The sequence below is a fragment of the Eptatretus burgeri genome, chromosome 17 (genome assembly GCF_056783735.1).
Source record: "Eptatretus burgeri isolate ZD-2024b chromosome 17, Ebu_testis_v1, whole genome shotgun sequence".
In the NCBI taxonomy this organism is placed as follows: Eukaryota; Metazoa; Chordata; class Myxini; order Myxiniformes; family Myxinidae; genus Eptatretus; species Eptatretus burgeri.
In genome coordinates, this window is record NC_140977.1 from 29,094,961 (window position 1) to 29,113,044 (window position 18,084).

Sequence of the window (18,084 nt, forward strand, 5' to 3'; positions counted from 1 at the left end):
AAAATGACATGATAATGAGTTTATTGTCATATATATGTGTGTGTGTGTGTGTGTGTGTGTGTGTGTGTTTGTTTGTGTGTGTGTGTGATGTGCACACAATGAGAAGTACTTTGACAAAGCATGCTTTAAAATGGAATTGAAGATGAAATAGATCAGAAATAGATTCATTGTGATGAGTGTGGAGTCCTATAACAACATTTTGGTAATGAAATGAGTGGCATGGTTTAAAATATCAATAATCCATTCTTTAGATGTTCACAAAAAAACTTTCGACATCGAGTCATTGAACGTGCAGACTGCAGTTGGGTAAAAGCTGTCGTGCAAGCGAATAGAGTTGGTGTTGATGGAACGATTATGTTTAACCGAGCAGAGAAGTTCAAAAATCTCATGCACCGGGTGGAACTCATCTCACATGACAGCTTTTGTTCTTTTCGCTATTCAACTGGAGTACAGACTCTCGACGGAAGGCGGATCACACCCGATAAATTTACAAATAGGATCCTATTGAGTCGGGATCGGTCATCTCACGTGGAGCTGCCACACCAGACAGTGAAAGCCAATGTCAGAACACTCTCTATCACTGTCTGATATAAATTGATCAACAGAGGATGTCTAAAACCGAAACTTTAAAACCTTCGAAGAAAAAAAACCCCGTTGCTGAGCCTTCTTCATACAGTGATTGATGTTTATCTCCCACTTCAACTCATTGGAAATATTGTCACTTGTTTTAAAATTTTAGGCTACAATTTCAACTTCAGCATCATGAATAACCAAGAGTTGAAAAGTTTTGTTTTTCCGGAAATCAATAATTTATTTGTCTTTACGATACTGAGTTCAACATTGTTTTGAGAATACCATTCCACTTATTTTTCAGCTTGATTACGGAAATCAAATTAATCACTGGTCAGAATCAGGCCAGCAATGGTCATTTTGTCTGCAAATTTCACCACCAGTGAGCCATCAGATGATGTGACACAATCACGAGTAAACAATGAATATAACATTGGGGATAAACCACAGCCATGAGGAGCTTCTGTGTTTAGGGTCAACGTCTGAGAAATTTTCTAACCAATTTTGATCACCTGTCAGGTCAGGTAAGGAATGGGAGCATGTGCCGGAGCAGCACGTCGTTGCGTCCACTCCAGGGGCCACTTTCTGGCCATCCCCATGGCATCTGCCTGGCCCATCCCCATATCCTTGAGATGCCGATCAACTGGCTGCAATCATGAGGCACATGGTCGGCACATTGGCCACTTGCACTCACGAAGCTCCATCGCTGAGAGAATCTGGTGAGCAGGATCAGCATCATGAAAAGAAGCCACGTGTCCATAAAGCCACAACTAATGCACACGGACTATGCAGGCAACAAATCTCATTTGAGTCTTTCTCAGAAACCGGTCGTTGGACAAAAAAGTCCGACCAGCGATAGCCAAGGATTCTCCGAAGAGACCTGGTACCAAAGGAATTAAGTCTTCATCTCAGATCCCTGGTCAGAGTGCAAGTCTCACATCTGTAGAGCAAAACTGAAAGCACCGAGGACCTGAAGACTCGGACTTTCATCCTCCTACATAAGTACCGACAGCAACACATCCCATGATCCAGTGAATCCATGACTCCCTAGGACAGACCCAGACGTCTATTGACCTCTGACTCACAGCCAACAGAGACATGAATATCACTGCCAAGGTAAGTGAATCTCTCTGTGACCTCAACATCCTCACCACAAACGGGAACAGACAAGATAGCAGCATCCAAGATGTCAGGGAAAGCCTGGATCTTAGTTTTGACCCAGGAATCCTGTAATCCCAGTGACTCCGACTACTCAAACATCACCTCGACGGCCCTCAAAAGGATATCCAGGGCATCTGCAATGATGACTGCATCATCTGCAAAATCAAGATCAGAGATCTTGACATTCTCAAATGATGCACTGCAACTTTATCTCTCTGAAATCCTCCCCAGTTTCTAGTGCATACAAGCACTGAAAAGTGTATGGGCCAGGACACAACCCCTGACGAACTTCAGTAACAACTGGAAATAAGTAGGAGATGGTACCACCACATCTCACAGCACTCTCAGTACCAGAGTAGAGTTCAGACATCAGATCGATCAGTTTCGGTGGCACCCCACGAAGACCAAGAATCCTCCATAGGGCATCCCGATTGACTGAATCGAACACTTTACAGAGATCAACATAAGCTGCAAGCAGCCTCTGCCGAAACTCTCATCTGCGTTTGGTGAGGACACGAAGAGCAAGGATACGGTCGATCATTGACCTCTTTTTTGTAAAGCCTGACTGTTCCTGGCACTGGTGCTCAAGCAGATGGTGACGAACCCTATCAAGAATTATCTGAGCGCGAATTCCCCTGTAAGTGGGATGAGAATCACCTGTCCACAGGTGATGCTCCACCCCCTCACAGATTCCTCGCACATAGGCCTCCGTGTCCACCCTCAGTGCACCGACAGTTTTACGCCTCAGCTCCCCTGAACTGCTCAGCCATGCCATTCAGCCTGGCCCTGCCACTCTGGTCATTGGTATCCAGTGTCCCTTGAGAGACAAAATTCTTCTTTGCCCTTCGGTGAGTTCCAAGACATCCACCGGCACCATCAAGGATGGTGGTCTTGAAGGCACTTCACAACTCTTCAGGACCTCGCAAAGCAATCAGGCCCCCCAAATCTCCACTCAGCTTGTTCACAATCTCCTGAGCTACCCTCTCATCCTTGAACTTGCCAACATCCAACCTATGCTGGGATGGTACCGTTCTTCCTGATTTATCTGCAACCTCAGAGTTGCTACCACAAGCCTGTGGTCGGTTTTGAGGAACTGAGCACTCCGGTAGACCCTGCAGTTCTGGATCATCCTCCAGCAGAAATCAACGAGCACATGGTCAATCTCCTTTGCCACATCACCAGCATTGTAATACTAAGTACAGCGATGAGCCTGTGGGGATTGAAAACATGAACCAGCCACCCTAAGCTTATGACTTCTTGCAAAGTCGAGGAACTTGGTGCTATTCTGATTCGCAGTTCCAGACCCATGGGGACCAACTAATGTCTCATTACTATCCCTTTCAGTTCCATTCAATGCATTGAAATCCCCCAAGACTGGAAGAGTATCTCACCTGGGGCACTGGTCAACCACAGAATCAAGCATGGCACTGAATGTGTCCTTCATGGTGAGATCACTCACTTCAGTCAGAGCATAGACAGAGACCAGGGAAATGACACCTAAGGAGTGACAAGTCCTTCTTCTCATAATACGCTCGTTGACCGGTGTTACCTCAATTATCATTGGAGTCAGCTTATTGGACACAGCTACATCAACTCCTTGGGCATGGTAACCATCAGAGTGACCAGAACAATAGTAGGTGTAACCACCCACCATTATCTCGCCACTATCTGGCCTCCGAAACTCAGAGAGTTCTGCAATACCAATGTTCAAACACTTGACCTCAGATGATAACAGAGACAGGTGATCATCCTCTCTTAGGGATAGAACATTCCAGGCACCCACCCGAAGTGACTGCGTCAGGTTAACGCAAGGAGACCGCCGCCTAGTGGACGACACCTCAGCACCACTCCGACACACTCTACTGCAATCTGACCCAGGAAGGTTACCCCGTGGTTTTCCTCCTATCATCATAAGCCCGAAGGCTTTACCCCAATCCCATCATCCGGTGAGCTGCCCTGCGAAGGGAAGCTGCACAGGAGGTAATCCCACGGAGTGGGTTTTCAGATTTATTTTACGTTTTTGTGTTTTGTGGAGTAAAGGGTTTTACGGTGGCCGGAGTGCAAATCCTGCCACAAACCTCCTCATAAAAGAAGTAACCCAACTGCAGGAGGACATCCGCAGACACAGTTGGGCACTAGATATGGATGGCCGTTAGCTCTTAAGGAGCTCCTCCCCCCTTTGGCAGGCTTCGTTTTTAATCTTGCTCGGTGTCCATAACCAAACACCCTCTTCACCAGAAAACCTGGTGGGGGAGATGGTTTAGTCGCCGACAACCCGACCATGGAACAGGTTAGTACAGGTTTACATGATACCTGTGGCAAGTCACAGATCTAACCTGACCTGACCTGCCTGACATACTGAACCTGTGGTTTGTCTAAAAGAAAATCCAGTTTCAAATCGAACCATGAAGACCGTGTGCAGCGAGTTTACAGTGACGTGCGTTAGGTGAAATAGTATCAAAAGCAGAAGTAAAATCTAAGAAAATTTCACCTTGCATCGGTGAGCGTACGATTACGGGGATGGTTTAATATGTGATGAAGAGCGAGTGAAACAGAATCATCAACTGAACGATTACAGTGATAGGCAAACTGATATGGGTCAAGTGAAGTGGGAAGAATAGATCTCAAGTCGTGTAAAACTAAACGTTCGAAATATTTCATAATGATGGATGTGAGCATGATTGGTCTGTAATAATTTACATAACTCACTGGGGAACGCTTTGGCACAAGGATGATTATGGACTTTTTCAAAACACAGGGAATTTAAAGTGACCGGTTGAAATCTGGAAGTGACCAGTTGAAAAATAAAGTTAGAACCGGGCAACAGTTCATCAGCGCAAGACAGCAGTCGGCTGGAGCTGATACCATCAGGACCGGTCAGTTTCCTGACCTTCAAGTTCATCAGAACGCACCGAGTGTCATTTTCAGAGATCACCAAAGCTCGAGGAGACGCTTCACCCGATTTCACCTTCACCTGACATTTCAACTTTGGCTTGTAACCAGTGATCGTGTGGAGACCCTGCTGGAGTTCTTCAGCTTTCGCACTCACGATGTTCTCCTGCGGTTTTTCCCAGGAATCATGCTTGGCGTCTGTGATGGCCTTGTGCAGCTCAAACTTGGCTTTCTGTACTTACTACTTCCTGATCAAAACACGTCTTCCTTGGCAAATTGATTTTTCAAACCAGGGGTTTTCGTTGGAATATTTAGTCAATGTTTTCGTCGGGATGCAAATTTCCTGGCAGAATTTTTTGTAGTCCAAGATGACGTCAGAGCAATTGTCGATGTCAGTGGCACTTTCCGTGAAGACGTTCCAATCCGTGCATGCATAGTTGCCACCTAAACTGTCAATAGCATTCGGGGTCCATTGGGGGCACCAATCGTTTTGCTGGCTTCTGGCATTTCGGTTGTCAGTTAGCAGGGACGAGATGGATCATGTTGTGGTCAGAATCACCAAGTGGGGCACAAGGCGGAGAACAACATGCATACTTGATCATCATGTGGCAGTGATGCAAAGGCATATCCTTTCGCGTTTTACAAGTGATGTACTGATAGAATTTCAGTAAATCCTTTCCCTAAATTGGTATGATTAAAATCTCTGGCAATGATGGATGGTGCTCCTAGGTTTGCGATTTTCATGTTGAATAATAATGTCTGAAAACTGTGCAATGGCGAATGCAACTCTGACTTCAGTGGTTACGTGAACAGCAGTTAAGATTAAGGAAGAAAATTCATGTGGAAGGCAAAAAGTATGGCAATGAATGACTGGACTTTCCAAATGGTGCGGAGGAATGAGAGATAATATTGGAGTCCGTGCACCATGAATCATTCACCAGGAAGCACACAGTCCAACACCTTTCTCCTTGTTCACTGATTCAAATGCATGATCAGAACAAGGGGGAGCACTCGGTGGAGTGCAAAACCTCCGCCGCCAATACTGCTGGGTCACTTAAGTGAACCTGATATCCTATTCATTGTAGGTCAAAACGGATCAGACTCTACTGAACCACGATTGAGTAAACTAAACTAGATCGACGTGCATGTAGAATTGCCACAAAAAAAAAAATCGAAATTTTTTTGAAAAAAAAAGTTGCAAAATTTGTTTTTTTCCTATAACAAATTTTTTTTTGGGGGGGGGGTTGGAAATCACTTAAAACATGAAGAAATGCAAAAAAAAAATTCAAATATTTTTCAAATAAAATCGAAATTTTTTTGAAAAAAAGTGGCAAAATTTTATTTTTTTTTCTCCAACAAATTTATTTATTTTTGGTTGGAAATCACTTAAAACATGAAGAAATGCAAAAAAAAAATTCAAATATTTTTCAAATAAAATCGAAATTTTTTTGAAAAAAAGTGGCAAAATTTTGTTGTTTTTTTTCTCCAACAAATTTATTTCTTTTTAGTTGGAAATCACTTAAAACATGTAGAAATGCAAAAACAAAAATTCAAATATTTTTTCAAAATGGCCGCCATAGCGGCCATATTGAACTTTGGTCAAGTCCAAAATCTAATGGCATGATCCTTGGACCATACCTAATTCCCCCACCAAGTTTCGTCGAAATCCGTCCAGGAGTTTTTCCGTAATACTGTTCACAAACAAACAAACAAACAAACAAATAAAAATGGCCCATAGGGCCAGGACTTGACAAAATTCAACAAGATGCGTACCATCGAGAATATTGAGCGATAATAGGTATTTTTGGGGTTAAACATAGTTTTTAGGGTAAACAAACAAAAAAAATGAATCACGTGGTATAATTTGACATTGGTAGCTTCTTCCGTTCTCGAGTTATAATTTTTTTTGGATGCTTGACCTCACTGTGACCTTGACCTTTGACCGTTTTTGACCAAAATCTAATCAGCGCTAGCCACCACCCTCCTGAATCACGTGGTGTAATTTGACATTGGTAGCTTCTTCCGTTCTCGAGTTATCTGTACCAAACCATCAAAAATCGAATGTTTGACCTCACTGTGACCTTGACATGTCAAAAGTTATAGGGTTCTATTCTGGTGGCCAATAAGTCCATTGGTGAAGTTCCATGACATTCCGACTCGAAATGCGACCTGTAGAGCGAGACGTACACACACACACAAACAAACTGAACCGACCAACATACTTGACAAAATCCTAGATTTCGTCAAGTAACAAACAGACAGGGGTGAAAACAGTAACCCCCGTCCATCTTCGATGGCGGAGGTTAAAGATAAAGCATGGACAAACAGACCAGTTTGCCATTGACTTGTTGTCATTGAAGTGTAACAGACATTAAATAATGATGGTGAGTAAAAATGTAAATACAATTTCAAAAACTGCAGAAACAAGTTTTAACTAGAGGGGGGGCACTCGGTAGAGTGCAAAACCTCCGCCGCCAATACTGCTGGGTCACTTAAGTGAACCTGATATCCTATTCATTGTAGGTCAAAACGGATCAGACTACTGAACCACGATTGAATAAACTAAACTAGATCGACGCGCATGTAAAATGCCAAAAAAAAAAAGTCGAAATTTTTTTGAAAAAAAAGGTGCAAAATTTCTGGGGTTTTTTTCTCCAACAAATTTTTTGGGTGTTGGAAATCACTGAAAACATGTAGAAATGCAAAAAAAAAAAAATCAAAATATTTTGCAAATATAATAGAATTTTTTTTGAAAAAAAGTTGCAAAATTTTCTGGGTTTTTTTTGGACCAAGTCCAAAATCTAATGGCATGATCCTTGGACCATACCTAAATCCCCCCACCAAGTTTCATCGAAATCCGTCTAGGAGTTTTTCTGTAATACTGTTCACAAACAAACAAACAGACAGGGATGAAAACAGTAACCTCCATCCATCTTCGATGGTGGAGGTTAAAAATTGTTTTTTTTAAATGTAAATGGATTTGGGATGGTACACCAAAAAGTATGCAAACAAGATAGGGATGGTCACAATAAATTATTGTATGAAACCATCCCGACATCTATGTTTGAAGAATCTCCCATCGACACTCAACCACAACAGCCATATTGCCCGCATACGACATCCTCCCCAGAATACCCTCATGTTTACCTTCTTGCTTACCAGCTCCATCACCATGATACACATGAGTAGGCTGAGAGTGCTTTCTTTCCTCAAACCGATGTCCACGCGAAACTCAGACATCCAAGAACCAACGAAGACACTTCCCTTCATTCCCTTCTACCAATCTAACTTCTGCTTCTGGCACTCCCATTCATCTGAGTGTCGCCATCACCATCTCTCTCGTGACAGAGTCAAAACTTTCTCCAGGTCCACAAATCCCATTGCCATTTCACCTTGCACCTCCAATCTCTTCTCCACCAGCTGTCTCAGCATGAACATCCCTCACTCCCCTCCATCCTCTCTCCCTTTCTCCCTCCTCCTCCTCCTCCTTCTCTTTCTCTTTCCCACCAGTCTCCCTTTCACTTCCACCCTCTCTCTCTCCCCTCACCCACCCCTCATCTCGCCTCTCTCCTCTCTCTCTCTCACAAACAATAAAAAGAGCAACCAGAGATTGCAGAAACTCGCCAGGACTTGTGTTACGTTGTATTTTTGTACTGGTATGTCACGTAATTAATAATAGCCACAATAAGAACTAACACTTTATAACTGCTGGCAGTGATTACTGGGTCCCAAGACATTTATTATTCAGTTTAATTCAGAATGGGATTAAAATAAATTCAAATTAAATTGAAGATCAAATACTGCAGGTGCAGTACTGCATTGGAGTAATCATCCATCCATCCATCGGGACCATACTCTGCGCAGAGCGTCGGTGCTGCCGAAGCAGGCTCCTGGGCTACTGGGCGCAATCCTGGATGAATCACCACTTTGACGTAGGATACTCGAATGGCTCAATCATCCCAACAAGCTGGTACTCATTTTGCCGACCGTGAAAGGATGATAGGCTGTCAACCCCACCCGGTATTAATTCAATGGCCGAGCAGGACTTGAACTCAGGACCCTATGATCCCAAGCATGCCACCCTTAGGAGTCATTAGAAGGAACACAAACAAGCACAAAGCAAAGATGAAGTCATCAGGAGAAACCTCAATAGGATTTGGGTTTCAGCTGCTTCTCCTCTACCCTCAAACCCATCCAGGCACAGCCAAGTTAGCCATATTAAAAGAAAAAAGAACAAAAAAGAACCCAGATTTAAAAAATTAAATAATTCTGGCGGCCAGACGATGAGTCCGATCAGGTTGAAATTAAAAAAAAAAATTATATATATATATGTTGTTGTTCATCTTTCGGCTGCTCCCGTTAGGGGTCGCCACAGCGGATCATCCGTTATGATCCGCATACTGTTTTGGCACATGTTTTACGCCGGATGCCCTTCCTGACGCAACCCTGGTCGCCTCTTACGACACAGGGATCAGGATTTGGGTTTCGCCATGATTCCGGGCTGCTCTACACCCTGCCCAGTGCAGAGCCCCCGTCCTCAAGCAATCCTCCAACCCAAGCCTCCGAGTAGCCGGATTACAGGCGCACGCCACTACGCCCAGTATATATATATATATATAAATATATATATATATATATATATATATATATATATATATATATATATATATATATATATATATATATATATATATATATATATATATATATATATATATATACTAGATCGGATCGGGCTACCGGGCGTAGTGGCGTGCACCTGTAATCCGGCTACTCGGAGGCTTGGGTTGGAGGATTGCTTGAGGACGGGCGCTCTGCTCTGGGCTGCGCTATGAGAGGGTGTTGGGCATCCCGGAATCATGGCGAAACCCAATCCTTATCCCTGTGTCGTAAGAGGCGACCAGGGTTGCGTCAGGAAGGGCATCAGGTGTAAAACCTCTGTCAAATCAGTATGCGGATCATAACGGATGATACACTGTGGCGACCCCTAACAGGAACAGCCGAAAGACGAACAACAACATATATATATATATATATATATATATATATATATATATATATATATATATATATATATATATATATATATATATATTCCACATCACTACTAGATCAACTTTGAAGTTTCACTTCGATCGATGAAGCGGTTGAGGAAAAATAATTTTCTTAAGATTATCGGTCAATCCCATATAGCTGCCAAACCATGTAACCGATCAATTATTCATAAACACCCTGGTATCCCCAAGGCTTGGTATCCCAAGATAACCGTCAAAAATTTTCATTCTGATTGGATGTAGCGTTCTATGTATGCAATTATGATGTCATAATGAAGGCACCTCTGACATCATTTTAAAAAAATCAAACTTATTCCCTATGAGTACTTGCCATGTGCCAAGTTTAATTTTTTTTTTCCATGGTGCAGTTTTGGAGATGCAGAGGTCCATTTTTTTTTTCCTTTTTTTCCAACATGACTGCCACACCACGTGAATAATGACGTCATAATTATTATTATTAAAAAAAAATTCGACATGAGCAGTTTATCCTATTGTGAAAATGTGTCAATCCGTTAAGCAATTGTGGAGAAAAACCGTACTCAAGGTCTGTGCGGACAAACAAATGAAAAATCAAAGTGACACTTGGTGAAAGGGAAAGGCACTCGGTGGTGTGTAGACTTCCATCAAGCTGAATAGTTCACATTTTGTATCCCACTGATAGGTCGGATCTGATTCCGGACGTTAACCAAAATCGAATGGGCTTGTTCTTGTCACAAGTCATGCACAACCTTTTGAGATAATATGCTACACATAGATTTTGGCCCCATCTCTAAATGGTGAAGAATCGTATGAAAAATTCTCGAATCCGGATCCAGATTCAGATCTTCACCAAAATCGAACTAATTCGTCCTTGTCACACACCCAACACGTCTACAAACTTTCTGTGGAATCCATCCTTAAGTTTTTGAGATACACTACATAGCCAAAAGTACGAGGACACCCCTTCTAATTCGTGGATTTGGCTATTTCAGCCACACACATTGCTGACAGGTGTATAAAATCGAGCACACATCCATGCAATCTCCATCGACAAACATTGCCAGTAGAATGGGCCATACTGAAGAGCTCAGTGACTTTTAATGTGGCACCGTCATAGGATGCCACCTTTCCAAGAAGTCAGTTCATCAAATTTCTGCCCTGTTATAGCTGCCTCGGTAAACCGTAAATGCTGTTGTTGTGAAGTGGAAACGTCGAGGAGCAACAACAGCTCAGCCGCGAAGTAGTAGGCCACACAAGCTCACAGAACGGAACCGCCGAGTGCTGAAGCGCGTAGCGTGGGAAACATCGTCTGTCGTCGGTTGCAACACTCACTACTGAGTTACAAACCGACTCTGGAAGCAACGTCAGCACAAACACCGTTCGTCGAGAGCTTCATGAAATTGGTTTCCAAGGCCGAGCAGCCGCACACAAGCCGAAGATCACCATGCGCAATGCCAAGCGGCAAAAGGAGTGGTGTAAAGCTCACCGCCTTTGGACTCTGGGGCAGTGGAAACACGTTCTCTGGAGTGATGAATCACACTTCACCAGCTGGCAGGACAACGGACGATTCTGGGTTTGATGGATGCTAGGAGAACGCTACCTGTCCGAATGCATAGTGCCAACTGTAAAGTTTGGTGGAGGATGAATAATGGTCTGGGCCCATTAGTTCCAGTGAAGGGAAATCCTAACGCTACAGCATACAATGGCATTCTCGACAATTCTGTGCTTCCAACTTCCAATTGAACGCAGACTGCGAGCCAGACCTAATCACCCAACATCAGTGCTCCACCTCACTAATGCTCTTGTGGCTGAATGGAAGGAAATCCCCGCAGCAACGTTCCAACATATAGTGGAAATACTTCCCAGAAGAGTGGAGGCTGTTATAGCAGTAAAGGGGGAGACCAACCCCACATGAATGCCCATGTTTTTGGAATGAGATGTTAGACGAGCAGGCGTCCACATACTTTTGGCCATGCAGTGTATCATGCAATAACGTTTTTGTCCCAATCTCTCAATGGTGAAGAATCAGTTAAAAATTTAAATAATTGTGGTATCCAGATCCAGATTCGGATCTTTACCAACATTAAGCGTTGCAGTCCTTGGCCGGTCACTGACACACAAAAAAAATTCAGAACGATTGCTTGAAAACTGTGCCCAAAAATTGTATGACAAACAAACAGACAGACAAACGCTGCAGACCAACATACTTGGCGAAAAAATTTTTTTCACCATTAACAACGCCATGTAACACACAAACAGGCAAACAAGCCAGTAGGGGACATGGCTGCTCACTCTAGATGGAAAGCTGGCCGACGCGACTCGCCGATATTCATGTACATGCTATCAATCAATTTAGCACAATAAATATGATTATCACAGCCCTCTTAGTTTGTGCCCAGAAACTTTCAGGCATGTTTCCAAATGGGTTTCCTGTCAAATTTCAGGCATGTTTCCAAATGGGTTTCCTGTCAAATTTCAGGCATGTTTCCAAAGAGACTCTAACAAATGGCAGCCCTGGTAATTCCATTTATCTATTCGCTAAAGATTTTATTTTTTTTTATATGATGCTGTAAGACATTCTCCTTGGGCACAAAAAAAACAGGTCCCTCGGAGGTCCAATTTCGGAGGTATTGATTTTTTTTGTACAGTCCACAATAAGTGTACGATGTACGATAAAGTATTTTAGCTGTTGCTAAGCAACGGAGGTGTGCATAGCAACCATTAATTTTTGTGTACATGCCTAGCCACATTGTACACATTTCACCCAAGTTTCATCAAAACCAGATTCTTTCTGTAAGAGATATTCGCAATTAACCGTTTCTGAAATGTTCGACATGTACTCGCCCAAAACCTATCTCCTCCTTCAAATATTTTTTTGTTAGGGCTGCAAATTTGCATGAAGGGAGCTAGATTGCACTCTAAGCTTCGATTTTTCGATTTTTTATTATTTTCGATTTTTTGACCACTTTAAAGGGCTGCTGCTATGCCGTTGCTAGGGCCCGGGGTCCCATATTCGAAAGCACACGATTCCCAGAAATATTGGTCCTACCTACCAAATTTCATTGGAATCGGTTGAGTGGTTTAGCCCCGAGGCTTGACCAAAGTTTCGCGGACAGACAGACAGACAGATGGAAATGTCCAGAATAAGGGAGCTCTAAGAGCAGCCAACAGACGGATCAAAATGCAGTACCCTCTCCTCCGACGAGGGTAATGAGTCAAAGGTGTATTGGTGTACGTAATCACTGTCGAACTCGTCAAAAAGGTTGCATTTGCCCGACGGCAGTCATCTCTTCGTGAACTTGTGGTATTTGAGAAAAATAATAACTCATTGTAGTAATTAAGCAGGTTACAAGTCATATTAATCATTGGCTTCCACTTTCGGTGACTCAGAACGCACCTTGTGGTATTGACTCAACATCCCAACCATGCCCTGTTCAAAAATGAAGGAACCACGGAACAAGTGTAGCTATCGAGCAGGTGAGGCTTTGGTCCGACGTTTCGACCACTGAGTGGTCTTCATCAGGGACTGACATGTAGTCTTCTTGTGCCAGTAACCACGTGACGACCAAAAACTTTTCTGAAACATTTTGGCCGCTACTATCATTTCACATCATTGTGAGTAGGACGACATTATTTCCAATGGGAAGGTCTGCGCATGAATTTGTATGTCAACGACAAACTCCCAGAATGCAGATTTACCTCCCCCAAAAAAGGCTTCACAAAAAAAATAAAAGTTTCTGTTTAAAAAACAACAATAAAAGCAAGTACAGCCACCCAAAGAGGGAAGGCTCAGGACTGACGTTTCAACCACAGGGTGGTCATCAGCAGCTTACTAGGATGCCACCAACTCGAGCGACACTCTTTGCTGTGAGTGTGACGTATGATTTTTTTTTGAAACTCCAATCATGTTTTCTTTTTATACCTTTTTACAAAACCACGTGATTGACTTGAAGAATGCGAAGGAGTTATTGAAATAAACAAATAATTGATTTTCTGCTTCATCAAACTTTTCCGTCGAGGACAAAAATACTTTTCACATGGTAAATCCAAATCTCCTGAACGAAAGTTACAACTTCGATGATTTTCAGCGAGTTGTGAAAAAGAACAACGAACTTTAGCAAAATGCAAGTTTTGCAACAACTACTACAACTACTACCCCGACCACTACCCCCTACTACGACCTCCACTACTCAGAATTATTTCCACCTTCTTGTTGGGTTGGTCGGGCAAATTTTTGCCCCAAGTCTTTTACGAACCGGTTGGCCAGGTGTGACGTTCCACTGAAGTTGACTTTGGCAGGAATTTGTCATTTGGTTAAGGTGCCAGCGATACCTCGCCCACTCTTCCCTTAGGACAGTGCAATCTTTCAGTTCCACCGACGTCTCCGGTGCTCGCAGTCGCATATCCTCCAACTTAATATCCTTATTGATGCGCGTATTGATGAAACTCCGTGCCAAGGAAACACCAGGATGAAAGTTTGTAGCTGGACCGGGATTCGAACCCAGTCGACGCAGCTGAAACGCGAGTGTACATAGCTCTCGGCTTGGCTATCCTGCCAGCCCAGGTTTTGCAAACTTTGCACTTTTAGTTTTACCTTCAGACAGCCAACGTACTTTGCACCCCATGAGATTTACCTGTGTTCTAGAAAACAAGGTGTTGGGATGAAAACAATTTCAGGTTGCACCTGTTTTTACAAGCAACGTTCAAATAGTTCAGCAAATGACATATTCTCATAATAGTTCCAGTTCAAAAATATTTTCAACTGACATATAATTCGGAAGAAAATGTATAAATACATTTTTACATCCGTGTATGTACACTGAGGATGTCTCAATAAAATGTACACAGACTTGATGTTCCAAACGATATGATCTTGTGGATCTGCACTGCTTTATGGGCAACAAACAGCTGTTCAATGGCGTTCGATCAATGCCGTCACACGCTCACGTCTGTTGGATGTCAAGAGCGTGTGAATGAATGGTTGAACATCATCAGCAAATTAGTAACACTCAACATCGCCTCTTGTAGTTTCGTATGCAGCCTGTGGCTGCTGGTTGCATAATTTCTGGAAGCACCCCCGTGCTGCTGATGCAGTGCCCCTGCTCCCAGTCAGCTGGTACTCATTTTACCGACCTCGGAAGGATGACAGGCTGAGTCAACCCACCTGGTGTTATTTCAACAGGTAGACAGGGGGTCGAACTCATGACCCAAAGATCTGAAGCCAGCACCAGGCTTAACATCGTGTGTATGTGTGTGTGTGTGTGTGTGTGTGTGTGTGTGTGTGTGTGTGTGTGTGTGTGTGTGTGTGTGTGTGTGTGTGTGTGTGTGTGTGTGTGTGTGTGTGTGTGTGTATGCAAGGTGTCCCAAAAGTCTGGATCCGTAGGCATTTTCCCAATATACAATTTGATCTTTTTCTTTTTCTTTCAGATCCAAGATGGCTTTGAAATTCACAATTGAAGATCGAATTGAACCCATTCTCGTGTCCGCAAGACAGGACTCTTCACATAGAGGAGTTGCCGCCGAATTCACTCGAAAGCATCCTGATAAGCATCCAATCACGCCACTGTTAAAGTGTTTCAACGTTTTAGGTTCAGAAATGTTCAACGTTCTTGTATTCAGCGTATAAACAAGTGTTGCGAAGTCCAAGGCCATCAATTGGAGCATTTACTGCAATAAAAATTTTAAATACATTTTTGCCTATGGATCTAGACTTTTGTGACACCCTGTATATATATATATATATATATATATATATATATATATATATATATATATATATATATATATATATATATATATATATATATATATATATATATATATATATATATATCTGCATTTTTGGCATGTCTTGGACGATGAATAGTTTTGCTTAAGTTTAAATTTTTTGAACACACTACCATTATCGCCAGACCTGAGATCTGAGATGTACCATGTACCATATACTCGTTACAGAGCGTTGGTTCTGCCGAAGCAGTTTGTTGACCAGGGGTCATGCTGGGTGGTTTGCCATCCCTCTCCCAGCAGTAGTTAGGGCAGGACTTTGTAATTAATTTGTTCTCACCTACTCTTCAAGAAGGACACCGTGGGATCTTTAACGTCCACCAACTAATTCCGGCAAATGGGAGACCCAGTTAAACGTCCACCCGAGGGATGGGACACACATTGATGAATCACCCTGCTTGTGAAACACCGGGATGATAATTGTTAGCTGGGTCGGGATTCGAACCCAGGCGAGACGACGTCAAGAAGCAGTTTCTTGCCGGAGATTACAATATTGGATGGGTCGCCACTCCGACGCTGGATAGTCAACTGAGTGTGCAGCAATTTATAATCTGTTCAGGGTGCTGCCGATAGCTCGCATACTCTTCACGAAAGACACCGTGGGATGTTTAACATCCAACTAATGCCGGCATAAGGAACACCGGTTTAAGGTCGACCCAAATTGATGGTACACCCTTGCCCTGCATGCAAAATACCAGCATGACAGTTTCTCGTTGGATCAATTAAAAATAAAGGAACGTATTTCTCACCACTATTGACCACCAAAGCGAAGATGTGCAGCCACGCAACCTGCTTCATGATCGCAAACTTCGGAGCCATCAAATGAGGCACACTATTTTTGACGACCCTTTATTCAACCTGGAGATCATTAGCCACGCCTTCAACATTTCAGATACATTTGGCATCCCCAGGTTTCTTTAAAGTAGACACACCTAAGGGTGCAACCTATGATTGACTTTTCGAATTTACATCAAAGATTGCATGACATGACGAATTTGCGAGGCATTTAAAGATAATGACAATAAATTAGATTGTGGTATTATAACCTCTTTATTTAAATTATTTTGAATTCCAATTGAATTAGTCCACTTAATTAAACGTTGCATTGCTGGATATGACAGTCTATAAAGCTTCGGATCGTCATCAAAATCGAAAAATTTCGTCCTTGTCACACATCCAACCTCTCCACCAACTTTCATCCTCATCCGCCCATAACGTTTTGAGATATACTGCTCACAGACAGACAGACAGAGCCAGACGTGGCTGTGGGGTGGGGGGGGGGGACAAAACGTCCGTCTACGTTTGGTGGAGGAGATAAAAATGTATGCAATTTACAAGAGAGCCTGTTTATTGAGGAAAATATGGTTTCTGGCTCAAGGCTTGTCAAGGTCGTTTGTAGCTCTTCCACGAGCCTCGATCATGTCGACAAAAAACAAAGCGATTCGTATTTATTATTTCCATGGAGCCACACATGTCCCTGCAGTGATTGTGGAAGCAGTTGTTTCAAGGTGATCTATGACATTTAGATGTTAGATCCCAGGAAATTACAGATGCTTTATTAGTTTAAGCAGACCAACTTTTTTTCGGATATCCACTCCACACTGATGATGGGCGATTGAGCCAGAAATGCATTTGTGGATCGATTCCTTTGCCAAGTTTGAGTGTGGGAGGGGGTGGTAGCTGATTTTGCCACGAATGTTTCTGAAGCCGAATCCAGAGTCATCAGAAGGAACCCGAAGATGCAAAGAGCAAAGATGAAACGATCAGGAGGAACTTGGATAGGATTTGGGTTTCAGCTGCTTCTCCTCTATTCTCAAACCCATCCAGGTGGAACCAAGTGCACCTTCCAAAACTTAAATCAATTTGTAAGAATTCACTTCTCTGTCGACAGATACATGGAGAAAGAGAAAAATTAAGAGTAAGAGAGAGATTCGAGAAGAAAATGAAAAAAACAAAAAAAGAAGCAATAATTGGAATGAACAAGGAGCTGATACTCGGGGATATGGTCCAACTTTTTGTTTTGTTAAATACATTTAATTGCTGGAACATGGGTACAGTGAAATAACTATATAATTTCCTTTGGTAAGTCAGCGTTGCGTCATCCGAATTATTTAACTTGATGCTATTCATAGAATTCAGTACTCATACCCAGCGAAGTCTTGAGAAGGACTTGGTGCGAGCCAACTCTTCTGGCAGCAAAGCTATACTTAAAAAATTTAATTCCAGTCAAATGGAAGACCAAATATAATAGGGACTGCATTGGAGTAATCAGAAGGAATCAAAACAAGCAAAAAATCAAAGATGAAGTCATCAGTAGGAACCTCGATAGGATATGGGTTTCAGCTGCTACTCCTCTACCCTCAAACCCATCCAGACACAGCCAAGTGAGCCTCATTAAAAAGAACAAATCAACAAGAATGCAGATTCAAAAAATTTAAATAATCCATTGCTGCCATACCATGCATCCGATCAGGTTGAAATTTAAAATAGAAATTCCCCATCACCGCTAGATCATAATTTTGAAGTTTCACGTCGATTGATGCAGTGGTTATGCCTGGTGTTGGCTTAATGGTTAAGGTAGTGGGCTTGGGATCCTAGGGTCCTGAGTTCAAATCCCGCTCAGCTGTTGAATTAACACCGGGTG

General features: G+C 42.7%; 1 protein-coding gene and 1 long non-coding RNA gene across 3 annotated transcripts in view; one reads left to right on the forward strand and one right to left on the reverse strand.

Annotated features, from left to right (window-relative positions):
- LOC147009640 (uncharacterized) overlaps window positions 1-15,311 on the forward strand; it is a 29,564-nt gene extending 14,253 nt beyond the window's left edge. The window contains exon 3 of the long non-coding RNA XR_015053064.1: window positions 15,084-15,311. This is a non-coding gene — a long non-coding RNA (uncharacterized LOC147009640). The remainder of the gene's footprint in view (window positions 1-15,083) is intronic.
- LOC147009639 (uncharacterized) overlaps window positions 1-16,291 on the reverse strand; it is a 121,062-nt gene extending 104,771 nt beyond the window's left edge. Inside the window, exon 1 of one of the 2 annotated variants that reach the window (XM_085863148.1) lies at window positions 16,190-16,291. In XM_085863148.1, the coding sequence (XP_085719274.1) occupies window positions 16,190-16,259 (70 nt within the window). In that variant the 5' untranslated portion in view covers window positions 16,260-16,291. The remainder of the gene's footprint in view (window positions 1-16,189) is intronic. The other variant, XM_085863149.1, reaches the window with a different exon arrangement.
- Window positions 16,292-18,084: the final 1,793 nt, after the last annotated feature.